At 45.1% G+C, this 24,085-nt stretch overlaps 1 protein-coding gene across 12 annotated transcripts in view; it reads left to right on the top strand.

Moving 5' to 3' along the window:
• The first annotated feature begins 357 nt into the window (after positions 1-357).
• Positions 358-24,085, top strand: part of FGFR2 (fibroblast growth factor receptor 2) — an 87,866-nt gene continuing 64,138 nt past the window's right edge. The window contains exons 1-4 of one of the 12 annotated variants that reach the window (XM_040605878.1): positions 358-797; positions 4,996-5,249; positions 20,769-21,035; positions 21,741-21,815. In XM_040605878.1, the coding sequence (XP_040461812.1) occupies positions 5,075-5,249; positions 20,769-21,035; positions 21,741-21,815 (517 nt within the window). In that variant the 5' untranslated portion in view covers positions 358-797; positions 4,996-5,074. Of the gene's footprint in view, positions 798-2,579; positions 2,787-4,992; positions 5,250-20,768; positions 21,036-21,740; positions 21,816-24,085 lie in introns of those variants that run through there. The other 11 variants (XM_040605877.1, XM_040605872.1, XM_040605876.1 and 8 more) reach the window with 11 other exon arrangements.

The raw sequence follows: 24,085 nt of genomic DNA, 5'->3' as shown, positions 1-24,085 counted from the left end.
GCTGCCCCGAGGCCGGGCGGGCTGGCCGCTCCCCCCATCCCGCCTCCTCTTGAGCATCGCTCCCCGCTGAACGGCTGCTCCCCGTGCCCCGGCCGGGGTGGCGGCTGCGCGGAGGCTGAGCGCAGCGCAGGGCGGCGGGCCGGGCCGGGCCGGGCCGGGCGGGGGAAGGGGCTCCGCGCCGCCGCCGCCGCGATTGGCAGAGCCGCGCAGCGCCGTCCAGGAAACGGCTCGGGTTGCAGCGGGGGGAGTGACCAGGGGAGGGAGGAAGGGAGCCGGCGGAGTGCGCCGGGAGAGGGGAAGGGGGGAGGCAAAAAAACCCTAACCAACCCCCCCCAAAACCCAACCAAAAAAAAAAAAAACCAACACAAAACCACCACCCACCCGAGGGGGGCTGTCGGCTGACAAAGCTGCGGCGGCTCGGGGCGGGCGGCTGGATGGAGCGGAGCGGGGCCCGCGGCGCTCTGCTCGGCGATGCCCGCGCGGGGGAGGAGGCTGCTGGCGCCGGGCACGGCGGGCTCGCCCCTCTGAGGCGGTAGCCGCTGCAGCCCAGCCAGGGGACGGGACGGGACGCCGGGCCGGCTCCTGCCTCGCCTCGCCACCCGCTGCCTCCCCCAGCCGCGTCCCGCGGGGGATGCGCCCCGCTGCGCCGCTGCGGGTTTGCCAGCCGGCCCCGCCGCGGCCGCCCGCCGAGTGACCGCGGCCGCCCAGGAGTTTCCTCCCCGTCGCGGGGAGCCGCCGCGCCTCAGCCCGCCTGTTGCGGGGCGAGCGGGCCCTTCCCGCCCAGGCTCTCGCTGCAGGTAAGCCGGCACCGGGCAGGGCGGGGGGCGGCGGGCGAAGGTGCGCGGCCCCGCGGGAGCCGGGCGGCTGCGGGCTGCCGGGGAGTCCGCTGCCGCGGGGTCTCGCACCTGGTGCGGGGCGGGCTCTGCCGGTGCGGGACGCGGGGCCGGGCGGCGGCTGCGGCCGGGGGGGCGGCTCGGTCCTGCTGTCAGCGGGGAGCGGGGGGCGCCCGAGCAGCGGTCCCAGCCGGTCCCCGCTCCGCAGGGCGCACGGCTGTCCGAGGGGACGGCGCGCAGCGGAGACAGCGGGACGGGCAGCGCGGTGAGAAGGGGAGGCTCGGCCCCGCGGGAGCAGCCCCCGACCCGGTGCCGCCGGCGGGGGGAGACCGGGGCCGCCCGGAGCTCCGAGGAGCGGGCGGTGCTGCCCCGCCGTGCCCGGGGAGCGCGGCCGCCCGCCCGCAACTGCCCGGTCCGGCACGGGGGGGAGGAGAAACCCTCCACGAAATATATATTTAAATGCAAAACGGCCCCTTCAAACAGGGACCCATTATGCGTTTGGTGTGAAACGCTATCAACATTTAGAACTTCATTGTCTCCTTTGTACCAAATCCCTGTAAATCTTCCACTAGCCTTTACTCATTTTCATCTGAAAAGCCTGTTTGGGCTGAATAGACAGCAATCAGCAGCCTCTGGACTTCTCTCTCTCTCTCTCTCTGGAATGTCAATTAAAATGCAGATTTCCAACACTCACCCCCCCACCCCCCCATCTCTTGGTGGCAAAAGACTTGAGAAAAATAGGATAGTCCTGGAAAGCAAATGAAAGAAGTTCAAACAATGAAAAAGTACTGAAGCTGCCAGCCGGTTCCCATTAGTCCGCCAGAATTAATGTTTAATAGCTGTGATGCTCAGATTTGCTTGGAGATTGAACTGGGATGAAGAGTCTTGTCAGATATACGAGTGTGTGTATATATATTTAGAGATGCATATATATTTCTGTGTGTTTATGTGCATGTGTATATAAAGCTGTTAGCTTTAAAGCTTCGCGTACCTGGATTTTTCTGATGAAGCTACTGGGCTTTTAGGGCACTCGAGATCTCTTTGTGGAGGGAAGAGCCGTATTTCATTCAGATTTTGCTGTTCCCTGCCTAATAGAGAAAGATGCCGAAGAGTTATACAACAAGCAATGTATTGATTTGGTTAACATACTCTACAAATTGTGCTCTCCCTGGGGAGTGATAAACATCTTATAAACAACAATGGAAGTAGATTAAAAAGAACACTGAGCATTGAATTTAATTAATGCCACTGCTGAACAAGTACTACTTGTTTGTGTGTCTGAGTGTGTTTAAACTGAAGTACAGCTCCGAGGAATTTGGTTGGGCTCCCAAACCAGTCTGCTTTCCCATGCTTGTCAGTTTGGCAAAGAAATTTGGGCAGGTATGTGAGGAGGTGAAAATTGACTTGATGAGCGAGTGGCAAGGAGAGCCATCAATCATGGGAGGCTGACAACTCCTCCCCGAAGTGTAGGCTGAGAAGAGAGACAGAGTTCCCTTTCAAGGGGAAAAATAAACACTACGTGTGGCTTTCACTGAGTCTGAGACTCCAGGAGGGATTATGGTATTGTAGTCAGGAAGCCAGAATTGTGGAGGCCAAAAAGCATGCTGGGGCTGTGTTCCAAACATTGAGATAGAGGTACATAATTATCCAGCACAGGAGGTCTTTCCAGAGGCTCGTCCCCCAGCAACTGTGGCGATTCAACTATGAAAAGAATTTGGTTTCATTTCATCTTCGTTAGACTCTGCTTCTTTTGGGAAAGGGCAGTCCTTGAACCCTGGTCGCTGTCGTGGTGGTAAAAAGCAGTTTGGCTCCATGGATGGGTCCAGAGCTCTGATTTTTGCTTTGCTACGCCTTTGCAAGCCACGGGTTTGAATTTTCTGCTGCCCTGCGGATGAAGAGTCCCTTCCTTCTGCTGGCAGATGTTCAGGTGCAGAAGCTGGCAAAAATCTTCAGGTGAGAAGACGCGTGGTCATGTAGCCTTGTGCTGTGCTTCAGGATTTAGGGTGAGGATAGGAACCACAAAAGTGTTTGCAGCGGCATTGAATGTAGCTGAAAAATCTGAAACAGCTGAACCATAAGTGGAATTAATGCTGTTAGTCTGGAATTCTGCTAGCATTCTGGTATGTTTTGTCTTTTCAAAATTATGATTAAATTTTGCATTTATATGCATAGCCTTGAATCGGAGTTTACAGGATGGCTTATGGAAGTCAAATCAGTGTTGCACCTGGTCTGTTAATTGGCGTTTCTACCCACTTTATAGCTGGATAAATGGAGCTACAGAGCTGTGGCTGTCAGACAGCAGGTCGGGTGGTTGACCTGGGTGGTAGCGTCCAGGAGAGCTTGCTCCGGTCCCTCACCAAATCCACATCCATCCCACCGACAGAGCTCTCTTGGGCTCTACACCTGCTCTGTGCTTATTTAAAGAAGTGCTCGGCAAGCTCTTCACAAATGTTTATGCAGTGGTCTGGTGGCGTTTTCACTGGAGATTCAATAGTAGTTGCTAGCTTGCGGTCTGGGATGCTCACATTAGGCTTAATTCTCTAAAGGAGGGACAGAGCTTTGAACTGATACCAGCTGAGGGGTAAAAAAACTTGCCCTAAAGTATTGGAGATTCACCAGAAATACCGTGTATTAATAATTTTCCCCAAGTGCCTTATTTATGTCATCCAAAATCTGTTTCTACCGACTCTGGTAGTTACTGTATATAGTACCCATGATAAAAGATGCCTCAACAGCATTTTTGTCTGTAGCACTGCGATCTTGGTTTGTATGTAGGAGGTAGCAAAAATCTAATAAAATCTGAATAAACTTTTTAATGGTTGGCTTTGTAAAGGGTGAGTATTTGCCCATGTTTCTGTGTAGTATATGCTGAGGTACCATACCACATCCAAATGATAGGGAATTTTGAGAAGTTTGCCTTTATCTCTACACTCCCTGCCTCTTTTTTTTTTTTTTTTTTTTTTTTTTCTCTGAAGAGTGAGGGCAGGAGGGAAAAAGAGGTTTTATGTTATTTTTCCCTTCAAGTGCTCTCTAAGCTTCGGTTGCATTTCATCACATCTAAGATGAATCATTGGCCAGATAAGAACAACTGCTGCAGTTACTTGTTTTATCCCTTTGCTGAGGTTTACCGTCTTTTATTTCTGAAGTGGAAAATCAGGTATAATTTTCTGGTTGAGCTGTAAAATCACCCTGTGAGGATGCTCTTCTGACCCTCACCTGTCATCTTAGTGTGGTGGTAGCACGGTATGCCAGTTAGTTTGGTACCGCTTTGCTTCTCTCTTCCATCAGCCCATGCCTGGATTACCAGTTAACTCAATTTAAATTAGTCTTACTGTGAATAAAGTAGACTCCCCCCCCCCAATAAAATATATCAATAAGCATCAGAGAGAGAGAAAGAGAAGAGAAATGTTTGTGCACACGGTTTAGCGTATATGAATGGAAACTGATGCTGGGGAGGTCTCCTATGAAGCTGCAATTGGTACCATACTTGATACCGATTTTAATTACCTGTAATGCAATGTAACTAGCCAGTGTCCCTGCAAAGAGTGGAGCCTTTCCCCTGTACAGGACTCTCAGGCTTTAAGAGGACACTGCACTGAGTCAGAAGGTGGTACATCCATAGTGGAGCTGGAAGTCCTGAGGTGAAATAAAAGTTTTGCAGAATATCCAAGTCTAAAGAGTATTTGTCAACTGTTCTTCTTGTGGAAAATTACTGAATTCTTGCAAATTCAGAACTGCCTAGGTGAAGGAATGAAAAACAAGGCAAACTTACATAAACCTTCAAACAATAACAATATCATTTGTCTAATTGTGGTAATTTTGTAGCATTACAGGTTATGTGCCTGCACATGTGTGTGCCTCTCGTTTTTTAAAAAACTGTATATTTTTCTGTCAGTAACATAGCTCTCTAAATATGTGCTGAGAAGTGATTTTGTAAAAACAAGGAGGACTTGGTTACGCCTCAGGTGATGATGGAAACTGCTAACAGAAAATGAAAAGTCACTCACTTTTCACATATTCTTGAAGCTGGAAAACTATTTTTCCCATCCTCCTCCTCCCTTCCCTCTCGCCTCGGCTCTGTTTGGGGCTTTCTGAAGCTGTTTTGGTTTGTGTTTTAAGATGTTTTGCTGACAGTGTTAAATCTCTCTCCTCCCCACAGCAGCAGCCGTTGTTCCAAGGGAGGAGGTATTACCCTGGCCGAAGGCACTGCTTTCTCTCCATGCTTCTCTAGAGGTGTTCAGATGGGATTAAAGTCCACATGGAGATATGGAAATGGACCAGGAATTTACTCTAAAAAGATGGTCGGCTGGGATTCGGGTTGCCTTATCTGCCTGGTGGTGGTCACCATGGCTGGACTTTCCCTGGCTCGACCTTCATTTAATTTAGTAGTTGAAGACACCACGCTGGAACCTGAAGGTAAATCGCTCTAGAATCCTTAATTCCGCAAAATAAGTTAATTTTAAGTGCCTGAACATCTGAAATAGAAGTCAACATCTTTGTGCTTTGGTAAATCTAAATCAGGTAGCAGATAAGCCCTCAAGAGTTATGTTTTTTGGTTTTTCCTGTTCACGTGGGGGCTGTGTTCATGCAAGCATGCATTTATTTGATCTTATGCAAGCAAGTGGTGTCAGTGACTTCACTTGGGACTGTCATCACGTATAATCAAAGTGTATGGCTGAAAGTTTTCAGGAATGGGCCTTGAAGGAAGCCAGTCTGGTGCACTTATGTATGTGTTACACGTTGCTGTCTCAACAAACGAAATGGGTGTATTAGTCCTTGTGACCGTCTTAACCTGAGAAGTTCAGAGGGAAATAAATCCCAATAGTTTACAGTTGTGTGGCCTGAACGCTTTAAAATTTGCCAGGCATTCTGCTAAAACAGTGTTGCAGCTTTATTGGTGTTAGTAATTAGAATAAATTTCCCTATTGCCGTTAATATCTGAGAACACTCAGTACGGCGTCTAGGTTGCCAATTCTGGAGGTGTAAACGTTGAGATCTGAAGAGCAAGGACTGCAGTTTATTACTGTGAAAGCAAGAGCTAATTGAGACCTTTACATTGGAAGAGGTGTTTTGATAAAATCTCCTACCTTGAGCCTGCACCTGTTGGTATGTTCTTCTAGGTATAGCTGTTCCTCAAGCTTTGCAGAGTGATTTTCTTCTCAGAAGAGCTAAGGAGGGGCCGCTTTTTTATTGTCATCAGCTGACTGTATTTAAGAATGATTTTGCTGTGTTGTGTAAGGTCTTGCCTGCTCTCTGAGCACCTCGGGGGCGAAAGCGAGGCTTTCTTCATCAGGTTTTATCAGCCCTTTGCAGGACTGATTATATTTCTAATAACTCAACTGTCAGTCCGTAGAGCATTTCTGATCTGGCAAGCTTGCTGGAGAGAATTTGGCCTTCACACATTCTGCTGTTCATGACCACGGATACTGCTTTGGTTTTATTTAATAAATTTTCACGCAAAACTTACTTGTTTCTATCCACTGCCTCTAAAAATAGACGTCACCAGCTAACACATTTTTAGAATCCGTTCCAAGTACATTTTTATTGATGGCAGGGGATGAACTATTTAGAGACGATGAGCCCTCCTCCCTAGCAAGCATTCCTGAAAAAAATGAACAAAGTATAGCAATATTGTCATCTGTCAGCCACAGAGACTGCTGATAGCAAAGATATGGGGGTTTTTTTTCTTTTGAAGGTTTTGAGAATTAAAAAGAAAAAATGCCCAACTCTCATTGCCACTTACTGTATGATTTGTTAATTGCACATCTGGTGACTTTTTGGCTTTTCAGAGGAATGACAAAACCATGAATAATTTTGGTTTCAGAGTAGCTGTTTGTAGTGAGGTCCCCTAGTTTTAGGGTTAAATCAGAAAGAATGTGATTGCATGATTGGCGGAGGATTTTACAGGCTGAAAAGTCACATTTTTTGAATGATGCCCAATAATTTTTCACCTTTTCAGGGAAAGAATAGCTTTTATGATTTTAAAATGTTTCTTCTACAGTGAATATCTAGGGAGTGGAATCTGGGTTCTGTCAGAGTAAACTGTTAAAAAGGATTTAAAACTTCTTCCCTGGACAGACATGTTACTGACATGAAAAAATTTTAGATGTGAGAACCTGAATCATTACCAGAAACTAGAAGAAAACCCCACCAAAAAATGCTTCTAAGTTAATAGTATAATAAGAGCTTTTATGCTGCGGAATACAGGGAATTGTGTGGGATTTATATCTGAGATTTGGGAAATAAAACCTCCTTTATGTACTTCATTAAACCCCTTTAAAAAAAAAAAACCCACAAGTTTTTACACAATCACCTTCTCTGGGTTCCATCACTGCCACCCACAAGCTCTCCAAACTGAAAACAAAACAAAAAACCTTTCCAAAAATCTCTTCAAAGACAAAGCAGACTTCTTTTTTTAATTTAGTGAATGCCAAACATTTTAGCCACAGCTAATTGGGGGGGGGGGGAATGGGGTGTCAGGTGTTCTGAAAATGTAAATTTTCAATAGAGCTGCTGACGGTGCAGTCATTAGAGTGATGACATTTCATACCAGCTGAGAAGGTCGACAGGGCCATGACCTTTGGTGACACGTGTTGATCTGTTCCTTAGTCTTCCTTCATGGACATGCCCTAAATCTTGTCTTTTTTTTTTTTTTTTTTTTTGGATATTGGTGCTTTTATTGTTACTGTTTATTGTCTTGGCGACTCAGAATATTCAGCAAGCTGTATGCAGTGTTAACAGGAGTTGAGACTGTGGCTTTTTCAGTCCTTTGCAATAGAGAATATGCTCTTGTCTGTTAGCTAGACATAACTTCAGGGACATTTGCAACTGTTTTCCTCAGAGTATCTGGTTAACTATGTACTTTAGTATGAGCAGTATTTATCTGGTAGGGGGATGGGCTCTATGGATATGTGCAGGACGCGTGCAAGATGCTGTCATGCATCGAGGGTACCTTTGGTTATTTGCAGTCATTCTGGTCTCTTTGGTAGCACGCTTCTCTTCGTGCTTTTACAGAACACTGGACGTGTGGAGCTCTCAATCTCTCTGTGGCCATCAGATTTTACTCTGATATATATGAAAGTAGTTACACTGAAAAATGGTACCTTGAGTCGTTGTAAATTATAATGTTGAAACTGGTCTCACGCGTGCTTGCTGGGGGCTGGATCCTCGGCATGAGTGTTACTGGTCATGGCGGTGGTATAATTGGAGGCTGTCCAGCGGTGTGAGCAGAAACAGGACCTGTGGAGTGAGTTTGGAGACTGTCAGCTCTCGAATTGTATCTTGCATCAAGTGTTTACGTATATGTCTTTTCTCCTAGGAATATGAAGACTTTCTGCTTTTAAATATTTAGAAATAAAGCCTACCCCAGTGTGTACAAAGGAGTCATTCTTTTTCTGGGTAGCCGGGCTGTGAAGGCCTTTGATGATAGCCAACATTTCAAAAGGGCTCTGACCGCACACATAGGTTGAAGGGTTACTTTGTGAACTGAATAATTAGTTTAGACATACATTTGATAAATAGCAAGCTCTCCCTTGACCTCCTCTTGCCCAAGCTGTGTGTTATCGTTCTGCTGGGTAGCTAATTTTGTCTCTTCCCCACTTGCAGTGCCTTGACGCTGTCCTTGGAGCACCCACTCGGAGCCCTGGCCTGGTGCAGTAACAATGTGTTTCAGTTCTGTTAATTTAGGTCAGATTTCAAAGGACTAATTTAAGCTTTCCACAAGGGACAGCCCAATTCTGTGTCCTGTGACAAACACGGTAGTGCAAAATTGCCTTAAACGTGCGTGTGGGAGGCTCCTAGGAGCAGCAGCGAAAGAGAGAGACCCTCTTTAATGGGTGATGTGTGCTTATGATGGGCTCAGGAGTGAGTGACAAGCTGTCATTTGGGCTTTAACTCAATCACAGCTATTTGCTGGCCCTAAACAAATAGAAAAAAACAAATAGAAACACATTCAGTGCAGTAGTACCCAGAACAATACCTTCCTTTTTGTAAAAATGTTGCATAATACAAAGAATATACGCTCATTTTTGGAAAAATGTTGGCAGTCCTTAAAGGTTAATGTCACCTGTGGTCACAGTGCTCCAGCACAGTCCACTTAGAGATCCTTCCTTAGTTGCTGGCAGCCTGCCTGGATCAGGATGTGGAGTCTTGTGAGGTGCTTCCCCGGCTCCCAGGGAGAGAGCAAGGGCTGCAGCATGTGGAGGAGGGGTGGTGGGGTGGTGGGATGTCCTCTGTCCTATGGGGAACAGCGTGCTCCCCTTCCTGGGGTGCCCCCATGGGTCCTCTCCATGCTGCTGGGACCCCACGCAGGGTGGTTGCAGGGCCGGTGGGATCCTGCATGGTGGTGATCTCCAGGGGCAGAGGTGATGGAGAAGCACTGGGATGCGGCTTCCAACCTGGTAGGAAGAATAAAGCAAAAAGTTCACCCAGGCTTTCCTTGTTACAGGTTTGTTGTCCGTCACCCCCACGCCCCCACCCCCCAAGAACAGTGGCTCTGATATCTGCAAGTCATGATTAACAATTTGAACTGATTAGTTGAATCGGGAGGGTTGGTTTTTCGGGGTCTTTTTGTTTTGTTCAAGGAAGGGCAATTATCACAGCCCATTATGGAGGAATGTGACATCCCTACAGCTTTGGGTGAGGGTTGGATGCCCTTTCAGGGATCCGGTTCAGTAAGTTATTTGGCCCAGTACAGGAATTGCTAGCTGAGATTCTGGGGAATTGTACAAGCAGCCAGATTAAATCAGTCTTCATGTGTCCATTCTGCCTTTAAAATCTGCAGTCCTTTAGCAGGGGCATGGTCTTAAGCTGCAAACTAATTGGGCACGGGTAGAGTTGTTATTTACAGTCGGTGTTGATGAGACACTGGGAGTTGGTAATGTGTCAGTGTGGCAACTCTTTTGCAAAGTAGCACAAATAATTGCATGTTTCAGGCTTCTCTGCCATACAATTGCAGTTTTTTGAAGGGAGAAAAAATACTAACTTTTAGGAATGTTTTTCCTTTAGTAATTTTTTTTTTTTTTTTTGGGGGGGGGGCGCGTTTGAGCCAGAAGACTCAAAGATACTGAGTTGTGGTGTTTGTGGTGTGTTTTTTTTTTTTAAACCATTTATATAGATAAACCCTCAAACCAGTGGCTGACTCCAATGGATGCATAGTTTTCTAATTTTAAAATAGCTCTTTCTTGGCAGAGAACTTGCAATAAAATTCAGGCTATAGTAGCTTTTTTACAGGCAAGTTACAAACCTTTGAAAGCAGAATTTACAATGAAAATGCTGACATCTCCAGTTATGCAAGGTTGTGTCCGCATGAGACGATGGACTATTGTGGCGTTTTGATAATAACCATAGCATAGCGCTTAATGAGCATATTTCTATATCCAGTTTCCCAGCTTTGGTAGAAATGATCACTTGGCTTTAAACAAATACGTTCAAAGATTAGTGTTAGAATGAATATTTAGTTTAGAAACAGATGGGAATGCAAGAATACTTAAGCATCCCTTTTTCTATCATTAATAGAGAAAACCTCCTTGTTGGAAGCGTCAGATTTTTAAGTGTTAAACATTTTGTGAGTCCTCAAGGTTGAAGCTTTACAGCGAAAGCAGAGACTTTCTTTGAAGCAGCACTCCTTAGCAATATAAACCCGTGGTTTTAAAAGAACCATCACCCACTTAGGCAAGTTACGTCTTGTCTGTTTGTAATAGTGCACCTGGTTTAACTAGAAGAGAAAATTTATTTCAGTGTAGTTAAACAAATGCAAAATTCATGCTGAAAAGACATCAGGAACCCAAAACATGTCTGTGAGGATGAAGAGCCTGGAATTTGGCAGTAGTGTGACTGTGGGTTTGGTTGCCCAGTGTCAGGCTGGGTACACCGGGCTCCCATCGCAGCTGGGCAGGTGGGAGCATCCTCTGCAGAGTCGGTCAGGACGCACAGAGCTGTGTTTGTGGTGCCTCTGGACAACACTTGATTTGGCAAGGAGCCTTCCAGGGTAAAATTATCCTTACAGCGATTTGGGAAGCAATTTGAAATTCAGACCTTTGGATTTAGGTTCAGCACGTGGTGCTGTGTGTCTGCAGCCCTTCTGGGGGGATTTGGCACAGTATGCCCCCAAAATCAGAGGTGCCGCCTTGTAGTACAGGGGACTAAACCAGCTTTTAAACCGATTGAAAGAGAAGTTGGAGCAACTTTGAGTACAGTCAAATCTTAAATAAAGACCAGATTTGCAAAAGAGTGCAGCAGCCAGCAGCTCCTGTTATAATTACGAAACGTGCGCGGGGAGTGCTGAGCTGTTCTGGAAGTTTGGCCTTTCGGGTTTCACTCGGAGTTGAGAGCGTCAGCAAAACTGCGTTGGCATTTACTCCTTGGGGACTGTGCCTCTTGATGAGGACAGTTGCAAAATGAGATGTTCTGTAAGAGGGGTAAATACGTGGTTTTCTTAAAAAACAGCTTATAATTCATATGCCTACTAGTACATCTTCAGGTTATTGTTTCCCAGGTCTTAATTATCACTGCTGTTGGGATTTTTTATGGGTTTTTCTTAATTATTATTGAAAAAGAACCCCATTTTTTTAGTGTGGTGTGGTTTTGGTTTTTTTTTTTTTTCATTTTTTTTCCTGGACCTACTTCTGAGTATCGGAGTAGTCAGCACCTGGTATAGAGATGTGTCTCACGGGCTTCACTTTCTGCTGGTTCAGGTCCTTTTGGGCCTTTTGCTGCTTGTCACTGCACAAATGACACGATCCGTATCAAAGAGAGGGACAGAAAGGCAAACTAAGTGCTAGCTGAATTCTGCCGTGCCCTTTGCTTGCCATGCTATTATTATTTTAATTGTATTTTTAAAATGACTGTAAGTGAAAGCATTTGGTGAACCTCGGCGAAGCTGAGGAATTGTGAGATCTGACCTACTTTCATTCCCCTCCTCACATGCCGTTGCAAGTTGTGTGTAATTATTGCTTTTCCTCCCCCGCAAAAGAACTGGCTCATCAGTTTGGGACATTAACCGGTGTGGAGCAGCCTCGCAAAGCGCCTTACGGTAGCAAAGACACAAGAACTGAGAGGAGGGGAAAATTCCTTTGTACCAAGGAACGGGCTTGCATTTATGAGGGTTTACTGGGAAAGGCAATGTGCTGGGGGACTGGAAGGGAGAAAAAGGAGGATGAGAAGCTGGCCGGGGAAGAGAAAATCATATTTTGGCTGTAGTTAGTTTTTTTCCTCTTAGCTCTTCATGTGTTTCTGCTTTGAAGGGAGTTTTGTGACATGGTAGTTATCACCCCGGGCTTTCTCCCAGGGGGCTTGTGGCTGTCCCTGCGTGGGGTTTGGAGCTGGATGCTGTGGCTGCGCTGACCAGGACGAATCTGTAGGGGATTAAGTCGTGGCTGGACGGAACAGAGCTTGATCAGAGTACCATGCTGAAACTTAGTTTTTAAATGTAATAAAAAATTGTGATGTAGAAAAACTGTGTAAGGTTCACAATGCTCTCTCTTTAGCATAGGATGTGGGGGGTACAGGTGAGCTGCTGGCAGGACCGGCAGCTGGGCAGCAAGGGGGAGTGTGCTTTTGTGAGACTCGCTTTGCAAGTTTGTAAAGTTCCCTGCTCAGTGTCTCCATGCTGCAATGTTCAGTTTGCTTCAACGAAAGTAGTATGTTTTGTAATCTGAATGCCACCCAGCGGTTTTCAAAAATCATTTAAAAAACCCGGTTTAAATTTTGAGTAGTTCTTGAGCTTGGTGCTGTTAAACGTAGTTTAATCGTGAAAAGCAATCCTGTTTAGATATTACAGCGTTGAAGTACCCAGATTTATCTGATATTGTTTACTCACCAGGCTAGCACAGGTATTTTGGACGTTCAGGATTATTAACACGGAGGCTCTGTAATAAATCTGCAACACAGCACTGCTCAGGAACAGCCCTTCTCCTAATGATTCAGAAGCATTTGAGCCATCTTCCATTAGTATGGTGGAGTGCCCAGGAGCCACTGCTGCAGTGAGGAGTGAAGGAGGTGTCTACAAGTTAAAAATAACCCTGGTCATGTAAATGGGTGTGTGCCACCTGGAAGTGCAGGTAGCCAGCCTAGCTTTTAACGTCAGGACTTGTTCTGCTGCTCTCTCTTTGTCCGCAGGTGCCACTGGTGACTATTCTCTGTGTGGAGCTGGAACTGTGTTAGCTGTGGTGCCTTTGACTAAACGTTGCTCTCAGTTAAAAGAGAGCCTGATATGCCTTGAAGCTTTGGAGTATTTGGAGAATATCCTATGGTTTAAACGTGTTGTGGATAGGACTTTCAAAATTGCTGAGGGGATGTTTTGGGGATATTGTTTCCATTGACTTTTTTCAAATCCCGCTTTAGGAAGTTGGGGAAGATAAATTTCAGGGGAACAGGCAAGATGAGACTACCAGATGAGCTGCTAAAATTAAGAGGATTTGTATAGTCAAGTAAAAGTGGGACTGTGTACAAAAGAAACAACTGCTGACTTGCTTATAGGGAATCTGAATAGATGTTCTCTGCATCCAGAACTAACACTCAAACATGAAATTGTGCAATTGTAATTGCACAGTTGTAATTTATTTCTTTTGCATGTTGAGCAGTACTAGTCCAGAGCATGGCCTTCGGCAAACCTGCAAGAAAAAAACCTTGTGTTTTTATGTTTGGATTTATGCTATGTTCTGTTATGTTTTTATGCTGCTCTTGAAATGCAAATAAGGGACCTGAAAAAAGCTACAGATAATCAAGAAAATATTAAACCCAAGAAAACCCCTTTGCAACTAAATATACATGCTCATACCTTTTCCCAAGGCTGTATATCTTACATGGAGCCTTTCCCATGCAGACTTTAGTGCTAAGCTGGACAATGGGAATTGCTTAAATTGCTTTGCATCTTGGTTATGTGCAGAATAGAGTCAGGAAGGTTTGATGTGCTGCGGTTGCTGAAAGTGGAAACAATGAGAAAATGATGCTCGTCTTGGATTCTGCTTTTCAGCGAGAAAAGGCTAATTTCAGCTTTTCATTTGAGGTTCTGGCAAAAGGTGATACATTTCCCCTTTGTACTTTATAATAGATTACATGACAAGACTTTTCTGTAATGAGTTTGAAGAGTAGTTAATTATTTTTGAGATTGCATTACACGCGTGTTAGGTTTGTGTGGTACTCCCCAGCACTCTTAGCACTGAGACCATCACTCTGCTTCTTTGGGCAGCTGATGGAGCTTCTGACTTGAGCAGAAATGGTCAAGATTTGGTGCTTGGAACTAAAGGTTCAAATCCCTAAGGTGATGGCCTGTAGTTTCTCATCATACTGATGAAATCACAAAGGGCAGCACAATAATTTTAGGGGGATTGGTGTGGCTGCTCAAGGTTGGGGGTGTTCCCTCCCTCCCTGGCTACCAAGTCTTTGTGCAGAAGACATACTGATGCTTTTCTGTTTCTTGCTCTGTCCTGTATCTAAAGAGAAATCCTATGGTGACTGTTGTATAAAGAAGCCTTCATCCTGTAAGGAGCAGACTGTGAAGAATGGGGACAAACAGGAAGAAAATGCAGGGCAGTTCCCAGCAGCAGGAGGTGGCCTTGCTGGTCTCGCTGCTGTTTACTTTGAACTTGGCATGCTCTGAGTCTTCCCTGGCTTGGCTTCCAAAAGCATAAAGCACACAGCCAAGCCCATGAGCATGTGATACTTGGCATTTTTGACGTATGTTGCGTGGTTGTGCAGCCATAACTCAACCATCACAGCTATAAAGACAGGTAGGAGCAAGCAGGCTACAAGTTGTAGGAATTTTTAATCTCTGCATGAAGCCTAGCCAAGTACAATTCCTTTTTCTTATGAGCAGCCTTCTTCCTTTAACCAGGGGGTGAGACACATCAGCCCAGCTGCTTTGCAGCCATCAAAGCCGTGCTGAAATAGTTTGTGCACCTTACCCCATGCTAGCCAACACACTGATGTAGCAGGGGACCTCACGAGGTTTGCCTCCACTGGTTTCTTCTGGGTGTGAGGAGGCCCCTGCGTCTGTAGCCAGGGCTAAATGCTGCTTGGGGGCAGTTACCTCAAGGAGTTGCAGTTCTGTAATTGCTCATCTGCCAGAGAGCATTACACAAGGCAGATAGGTGTAATCACATGGGGATAACTTTTAGGAGCATTTACAGAGCTTTTTTCTTGGCCAGAGGGTCCTGCAAGAGGTGAAACTCTGCTGCTCATCAGAATTATTTATTTTTCTAAGCCTTCAAAGCTTAGGAAAACAAGCTAGTGCAGTGTAATTTTTTCCCTTACCCATGATCACATTGGCAAGTGTTTCAATTGGAGGAGATTCACTTTTTTTTTTTTAATGATCTTAGTGTATGTAACGCTCAATAGGAGTTGACATGATGCTGGAGGTCCATGCCTGAGCAGGTCAGTGTGGCTGGAAGCTCTACACATGCTAGAGTACCAGACATGTATTATGTGGCAACGCTTACTTCATTTTGCAAATGTTCAGTTCCATGGCGAAAGAATTCTTCTAATTTCCCCCTCCCCCTAGTCTGGTTTCATCTCTTATACCCATCAGATGACTAGGTCCTTATAGAAATAAGGATAACAGGGTTAAAGAAGATGCCAGGAAAAAATACATCGATTTATTTTGGAGAGTCTGATGCTTAACGTTTAGTGGAAGGCACTGCTTTCAAGTAGAGCAGCCTGGGAGCTTGTTGTAAAGGAACAAGTGAAGACTTAGAATCTGCCACATTTGTGTTTGTAACTGTCATGGGTATCTCTTTGATGCTATGTGTTTGATGACGTTAGTCCTAGATCTTTCTCATCAGATTTGAACAATTAATGTCTTCATACATTAGAGAGGGGGAAATGATTTCTGCTCTTTTTGGAGTGTTGTAGAGTGACAAGTTGTGTGGTTTTGGGTGGTGGTGTGGTGGTGTTTAGTTTTTTTTTGGTTTTTTTTAGTGTTTTAAAATTATAAAAGGAACTGCAGTAATTTGGAAAGGAAGGTCTGTTATGAGAACAGAGACTTCCTGATGATGCCTGGCGGAGGCAGAGCTGGGCAGAGCTGACAGCTAGCTGGTGGAAACGCAGGACAAATAGGACAGCAGGAATCCGGTGACTTTGGAGGAGCAGATGGAGGAATTGCAAACACTGTTTTGTCCCCCTTTGTATAAGCAGACGTGCTGGCCTTTGTGGATTTGGTTTGGTGTTAGCTAACAGGAGGTAGTCACCATGGCCAGGGTGACTCTTAGCATTTCTAAACCGGTGGCCGTTTCTTTTGTAGGCTGCATTTATCATCTATGGTCAGAAGAGGACACGCAACTACTCTTAATATTAGCTTGTCAACTTCAATTGAGGGAAGAGCCCATCGGCTTGTACCTGGGATGTGGGAAGGAAGGTTGCAAACCTGACTGAAGATACCTGGGCTTCCTGAGCCGGCACAGAGGCTGTGTCCTGGCGGGAGCGTAAAGGCTTGGGTTTGACTCGCACAGTCATGGGATGGGGCTGTTCAGCTTCAGGCTTAGTTCAGGAGCCCCGTTCCACGTTGCTCATCCAGTGTGGTCTTGCTGGATCTTCCTCAATGAAAACCAGGGAAGAGGTAGGAGAAGCAGGAGGAGCGGTAGGGGTTGGCAGCCTGGCATCCCCTGTGGGGACATTCAGTGTTGCAATGAACCTCTTGGATTCTTGACAGGTCAGGTCTGTTGACCCTTCTGGGCACGCTATGGTGAGTGTTTAGTTATTTACTAAAGCCTTTTGAAGCGAAAGTGGCTTGATGGGGGCTGAGGCTTTTGTGTTACGGAGAGTTGTGTGAGAATCTTTGCTGGGGTTAGCTATTAGCTGATTGTTTAATTATTTGGCTCTGTAACTCAGTAACTAAATGCCTTGAGCCTTAAGATAAGCAGCTCTTTGTTAATATTTTAATAAATGGAGACAAATAATACTATAATAATAATTTTAAACCTAAGGAAATATAAATCTCTCATTTCAGTGGCCGAATCTTGAATGAAGCATGATTTGGAATGTAATTGCATGTATCATAAGTATCTGAAACAGAGCATTCAGGGTGTCCCCAGACCTCTGTTGTGGTCGTGGCTTTTATACAAACAGCATTTACTCCATTTCATGGCTGGATGGCATAAACCGTGCTGTAAGACCATATGAGCAGGCAAAGAAAAAGTTCACATCTGTTTACTCAACAGCAGCTTGGTTTTCCATGGCGGTATCGTTCAATAGCTCCACCTATGAAGTATAACTACATTGTGTGCACCACTCTTGCAAAGAAGGATGTAGCTGGGAGCAGGCAGTGGCAGAAGCAACATGCCCTCCCTTGTCCCCCGGTGTTCAAGAACACCACCAGAAATTTTGCACGTGCCTTTGTTGCTTGTTTGTTTGTTAAGGGGTGATAGGCAGGTGTTATTCACATCAGGTAATGCCCCTTCGCAGTAGGAACTATGCCACAATTATAGGATTTGCAGAAGAACGTTCTTAGAAAGAGTAATGCCGTGCCGCCTTGCCTTAGCCGTGCAGAGCCTGCCCAGCGAAGGGCTGATTTACAGCTTTCGGTGGTGGCTGAAGGATACGGTTTCAAGGCGAGTTGAGGGAGAGCTGGAGGAGCGTGGATGTGATACCAGATCATCAAGCCTTGCTTCGTGCTGCAGGCTCTGCAGGGCTATCTCCTCCTCCCATCTAGCTATTTGACGAAGGGAAAATTCAGAAGGGTGCTGCTGAAAAGACTGGCGGATGGGTGCTAGTGAGGGCTGAGCAAACTTGCAGCCGTATCTCTCTGGTACCATCAAAAGACATGGGAGTGGGGAAAGAATCCTGATGTCAGCCTCAGGGTAACCATTGATTTGATGGCACAGCATGTACATGAGTTCAAAATTTGTCCCTAAGTTTCAGAACGGTGCAAAAATCCTTGTGCAGTATCCTGGAGAGAGAGTTAACTTTGCAGCGTAGGTTGTTTATGTGCTGCCGGGAATTTTTTAACAGTTTAAACTGGTTGATTTTAGCAGTGAGGCTGTTGGGTGGACTTGTGCCTCAGAATCCCACCTGTTCTCTGTTTGCTTTTGGGCACCATTTCAAACCCACACTGGAAAAAGTTTATAGGCAAACATTATAAAAAGTGACAGTCTTAAGTGCTGCTACATTCTAGTTTGGCAACACAAAGGCTTACCTGAAATAACTCACTGTTTCCAAACATGACTTCATTATTTCATGATACTTTGTGCTGTATCTTCCCTGATACTCTAGAGAGACACAAATGGGAGAGGATAATATTTACCAAATGCTAATACATATTTGAAACTTGTTTTTCTTCAGTATGCTCGTCATTTTCCTTGCAAAATGATTTTTTTGGGGTCATTTTGAAATCAATTGCAGCTTTTTGAATTTGGATGTGCATTTGTGTTGACTCGGTGTAAATTTGGGGACAGTAGTTCAGAAAGAGATGCAATCAAAGAGGGAAGGTAGAAAATTACTTTCCTTGTGTTGGTATGGGAACAACAGATCTGCCCAGGAGGATGCCGCAACCTGTGTGACCATCCTTCGAGGTTCCTGGCACTCGTCAGCAAAAGCCACTAATGCACTTGAAGGAGGGTTGGGCGATCTTCACCCATGGTGGCTTTTAAAAAGTTTAAAGACATTTTTAGACTCCAGTATATTGTTGGCACAGTTAAACTCTGTAAAAGAAATTCTCTTTGCGGGTAGAGCATTACAAAGAAGTCTTAAAAACTTCAAAGTAAATTAGCTAGCTGGCTTCAGTTACCTTTTTTAAAAATTATTTGACAGTTGAATCTGAATTAAAAAGAAAAATCTCAAGCAGACTCAAATATAGTCATTACTGTTACAAAATACATGTAGAAAGGAGCCCGTGCTCCTTTTGGAAATTAGGTTTCTAACAGCATAGTGTAGTACTCAGCAAAACACCTGATCTGTGGATTTGTGACTGTATCAGGAAGACTGAGTTAGTTGGAGGAGTATAAAGCTGTATTTGTAGCTTGTCCTAGACTTTGAGATGGAACTTTGCATACTAGAAAGTTTAGAGACCTTGCTATAAAATCAAAATCCAAGAATCTTTACAGTCTCTGTAATTGGTCTTGTTTAAGTGGTTTTAGGTGCTTTTCCTGGCTACCATCTTGGTGTGATGCGTGTGTCAAATCTGTTTGAAAAAAAGCTTGTTTACCCTGGGGAAGAAGCCAGGAGAAGCTTTACTTGCTTTGCAAGGGCACATCCCTGGGTCTGTTCTCCCTTTGCTTCAGGCAAACTTCCACTGAGCTCCCTGAAATTACGTGAGTCCAGGATGACTGGGAGGAGACACTGGGCACGCTATTTTCAAGTACATCAGTATAACCCAATATTTAAACGCCCGAGTGTCCCGCTGTGGTGGCCACTTCTGTGACTCATAGAATCATAGACTGTCTCCAGTTGGAAGGGACCCATAAGGGATCATCGAGTCCAACTCCCTGCTCCTTGCAGGACTACCGAAAACTAAACTACTGACAGAGCTTCAGTGCTTCCAAACTCCCATCCACTGGCCAGCTCAGATGTGACGCCTGTTTCAGACTTCTTTGTTGAAAGTGTGATACGAATAACAACACCACCATTCCTCGAGGATGAGGAACATGGGTTTCAGGGTTTCGGTATTCTTAGAAGCAGGGGTGGACACTGAGGAGGCACCTACTTTAATATTCCCTGAGACTCCCCAACAAACCAAAAGAGGCGTGTGTTTTATTTATGTATACGCACAGTGGTGCACAACTGGTGCCTGCGCAGGGAAGGATGTGTGCCGGGGAGAAGCTGTCTGCGTGGTGTGACCCTCCTCATGAGCAAACAGAAGGTGCCATCGTGTTTCTTTATTTACAGTTCACACTGGCCTTGGCGAGGCCAAGAGGCTCGTGGGAGAGGGATGCTGTGGTTGCAGGGAAAAGCCAGTTAACAAAAGCAGTCCCTATATCTGGCACAGCTCGAGTGCATCATAGGTGTGCCGAGCCATCCCGCTGCCCGCTGCAGAGATGCTCCCGAGTGCCCAGGCTGCGGTTCCCTCCCCCCTGCTGAGAACCAGCCTTGGAAAGGGGCAATGAAGCTCTAGTAACTATAGGCAGATGTAGTTTTCCAAGGATGTTTTTTTGGAAAGAGGCTGTGGTTTGACATTCTTCTCATTATTTGGTTACAAAAGGGAACTGATGGATGAGCCGTTCTTCTTTTGAACTTGTGTACGCTGCGACTTGGAAAGCTTTGCTTGTGTTCCCAGGTTTCTGCTGTATTCTGCTCAGGAGAGGCTGTGAAATAAGAAATGAAGCAAAAAAAAAAAGAAAAAGTTACTGTCATTGGGAGCAGAGTAGGCAGTGTAGAAGTCCAAGTGTAGAGGCTTAAGGAAGGGTGCAGGGAGAAAAATAAGAACATTGTATGTGCTGTGTATAGGAACTCATGTTTATTAACTTAGTTTTAGCAAAGGTTTTTTTGACCGTCCTGTTCTTCCAACACAGCTCCCTTCAGTTTGGTTCTTTTTTTTTAAAAAAAAGAAGCAACTTATAAAATAAGATGAATCATAAAATTGTTTGAATCATAGGCTCAAATGCTAAGATATAAAACTGAATTTGCTTTTTGAACTCCTCCTGCCTTCTCCAAAATCTTTGAAGCCCCCAGGTGCAGCATCACTCATCTCCCCAGAGTTGGCTTGCTGTGGCCAGTAAGAAGGGTTGTGCCCTTGCACGGCACTCGGAACAAGGCACGTGCCAAGACACCGATCCAAAGGGAGCGAGCTTTGTTTGTGGTTAACTTCTTGAAACTAAAGCCTACCCCATACCTGCATGTGGTTCAGTTTTATGAGACAAGTTGCTGGGCTAATCTGGATGAAACTTTTTTTTTTTTTTAACATAACTTGATTTCTGTGGATGAAAAGGGCCTTCACTGACTTTTGTTGGAAATTCTCTCCTTTCCGTTCTCTTTCTTCTTTTTCCTCCTTCCCTTCCACCTTCGCAGAGCCACCAACCAAATACCAAATCTCTCAGCCAGATGTATATTCAGCACTTCCAGGAGAACCGCTTGAGTTGCGCTGTCAATTGAGAGACGCCGTCATGATCAGTTGGACTAAGGATGGGGTCCCTTTGGGGCCCGACAATAGGACAGTGATTATTGGGGAGTACTTACAAATTAAGGATGCTACACCCAGAGATTCAGGCCTCTATGCTTGCACTGCTGCTAGGACCCTAGACAGTGATACTCTGTACTTCATTGTAAATGTTACAGGTGAGTGAGTTAAACATAGGTTTTTGCATGTAGAAGCTGTAAAATGTCATATAAAGACACGTTATGATATAATGTGAAACGGTCCGCTCGGGCACAGCCAGTTGAGCTGAGTTCTGTAGTTATTTCAGGTATTTTCCTCCTTGTCTTGACCCTGAAATGGACTCAGTTTGTATATACTCTTTTTACTTCACGGGATCTATAGTGATTAACAGCTGCTGAAGAGCTCTCTGTGTTATGCCACTGTGACAGGATTAAATTATACAGAGTTGCTGTGATGGTGATAAAGCCGGTAGAATGAATACAAGCTCTGCCCGCCCCCCCCCCCCCCCCACCACCACCCCCCCGCATCAGAAGAAGAAAAGGGGTGTCCTACATCCTTTAAGTTTAGAGATAGCTCACTCTGGAGACACTCAGTTCCGTTCAACTGAATGTCTTTAAGAAAAATAAAAACTGTAAGCGGAAAGAGACTTTTGGAGTTAGCAAGCTCCCTTTGGAACCTTTGTAGCACTTCAGGATTGTTAGCTAGTTTTGTTAGCGTTTTATAAGAATGACACACATGCTGTGGCTGGATTTTCTTTTTCTACAGCTTCTGCACAACTAACATAACATCTGTTCTCCTTGATAGATATTCTGTGATGTAGCATATTGGTTTATTTGTCTGTAAAAATAGGCTGGTTTAAAGACTTGATTATTTTTGATGTGCAGATGCCCTTTCCTCTGGGGATGATGAAGATGACAATGATGGGTCCGAGGACTTTGTGAATGACAGCAACCAGATGAGTAAGTAACAGCGATCTGCCAGAAGTCACTAGCAAGATCCACGTGGAAAATAATGTCCCGTCTTTTGCGCTCCTGCCTTCAGAGCTTCTTGATTGTTGCTGCATGGGCTGTCAAATAGCGGTATCTTTGTCTTTCTCCATTTTTCTGTTTCACATAGTTCGTAACTTGGAAAAGAAAAAGAAAAATAAACTAATATTCCTCTAAACATGCTTTACTGGTCTGTACTTTCTTTCTCCCTTCTTGCTAGCATTTCTGCAGTTTCCTTTCTTACTGAACTGAAGTTCAGTCTTTGTCTGATTTAGACTCTCACAGATGAACTAACTTTCCCTGAATCTGAGCTGCAATTTAACAGAAGAAACAAAGATCCAACTCACTTTGTTAAAAGGTGGTATGGAAACTTTAAAAATAAAATTTAGTTGTAATGAGGTAAATCCTTCAAGCCTTAATCTCGGCAGCAATCTCCCCAGGGAGAATGAATTCGGACACAATGAGGTTCTTTTGTCTGCAAAGGACCTCAAGGTTTGTTGCAAAGAAAGCAATCCAGCACTAAACCCACATTTTTATGTTACTTATGCGTGATGAAAATGGGCTAAAAGAGTCTTAAACCTATCTGAATGTTAAACTTCAGTCCCTTTAGAGAATTTGGAAAGCTATTAATAGGTTCTAAATAGAGCAGTTGCTAAGAAAGAAAAAAAAAAAAGTAAAATTCATATTGGTTCCTTATGCCCCTATGCACTGTTGCAAAATCCCCTCGGTGACTGGTAGTTTGCTAACGCTCGTGCTGTGTAAAGTCAATAACACACAGAACACAGAAATCCTTCATGGGAGGTGTCAGCTAGTTACCAAACGTGGTAGCCAGGTAGTATATTTGCTCCTCAGCCTGGTTGGTAATGGGCAGCTATACTGTATGCTTGAAACACTCGTGCAGATGATAAAGCACGGGCCTGATTTCAGCTCCCCTAGTTAGTTGCTGTTGTATATGACTGCCCCGGTCTGAAGCTGTGAAACATTAGATGCTATTTAAAGTGATATAAGTTCTGAGCTGCCTGTTTGGCCCCTGCCATCTGTTAGTGTGATTAACCCGGGCTGATTCACAGGTGCAGCTTGAAGTGGCTGAGATTAGGCAGCTGGAGGCTGCTTTGACAAAGGAATGTGGTGGCCAAGATAATTGGCCAGTTTGGAAAAGGGACACTGCTCTTAAAAGAAGTTGTCTAGGGAAAACCCACCAACCCAGGCAATGCTAGTGTTCCCCTGAAAAGGACTCGTGGGTAGAAATTCCTTTTAGGAAATGCCCCTCTGTCTGTTATTGCTGTAGAGGTTTATTGGTGTTGGTCAGAAAAAGGCTTGCGATATTTTCGGCGCGTTAGCAAAGACTGCTTCTGGACTGTGCCGGTGGCTTTGGTGATTCATAGTGAGCACAGATAGCTTTGGAGATATATATATATTTATATATATATGTAAATATTTTTTATACATATTTTGTGCCTATAGCAAGGAGAAAAAAAGCAAAGGGCCTGATCTCAAGGCAGCTGTGCTCTGTAACAGGGTGGTAACCATTCCCACCCATTCATGCAACAGGGAGATGTACCCAGTGGTGTCCCCTGTAGCACCAGTGATGTTCGTGTAATACGAGCTATCATTTTAAGCTGCTGCTAATCAATCTTGATTCAGGAGCTGGTGAAAGGCCATTGACAATTTCCGTCTGCCAGGGATGGGGTGTGTACTTCAGCGGGGGTCAACCACACTTTCCCTGCTCAAAGTGAAAGATGCCTCCAGAGCGTGAACGTTTAAACATCTCGGATGGCAGGGAGAGTGCAAACTCTTGCCGTGTAGAAGGAAGGAAACTGCAAGAAGAGAGATTGCTCCCAAGCAGAGCCTTGTACAAACAAGTCCTCATGAGATCGCCCTTTGCAAGGTGCCTGCAAACTGCTGGGGCTTCTTGCAAGCTGTGGATGGGAGCAGGGAGCGGCGCAGCCTTCCTCCTGGTCTGTGAACGCTGGGTGGGAAGAGCTATAACCGGGAGAACAGTCGTGGCACCGCATCCCTGCAAGCAGTCTGTTTTCAATGAAAAGTTGCATCATAGTAACTCAGTTGGATTAATGCAATGTTGCTGAAAGAGAGTTGTGATTTGGCAAGATCAGAGCTGGATGAAAATTAGGGGTGGGACTTGGTGCGGTGCTTTTGCAAACCACTGAAGCTTGTGGATCTAGTGTCTTCTAAGGCTTCCCGTCAGTATTCCTCTTCTAGATTTTATATTGCATCCAAAAGGC

This window comes from Falco naumanni, chromosome 9 (assembly GCF_017639655.2).
Source record: "Falco naumanni isolate bFalNau1 chromosome 9, bFalNau1.pat, whole genome shotgun sequence".
NCBI classification, from domain to species: Eukaryota; Metazoa; Chordata; class Aves; order Falconiformes; family Falconidae; genus Falco; species Falco naumanni.
This window is presented reverse-complemented; position numbering and strand designations above follow the sequence as displayed.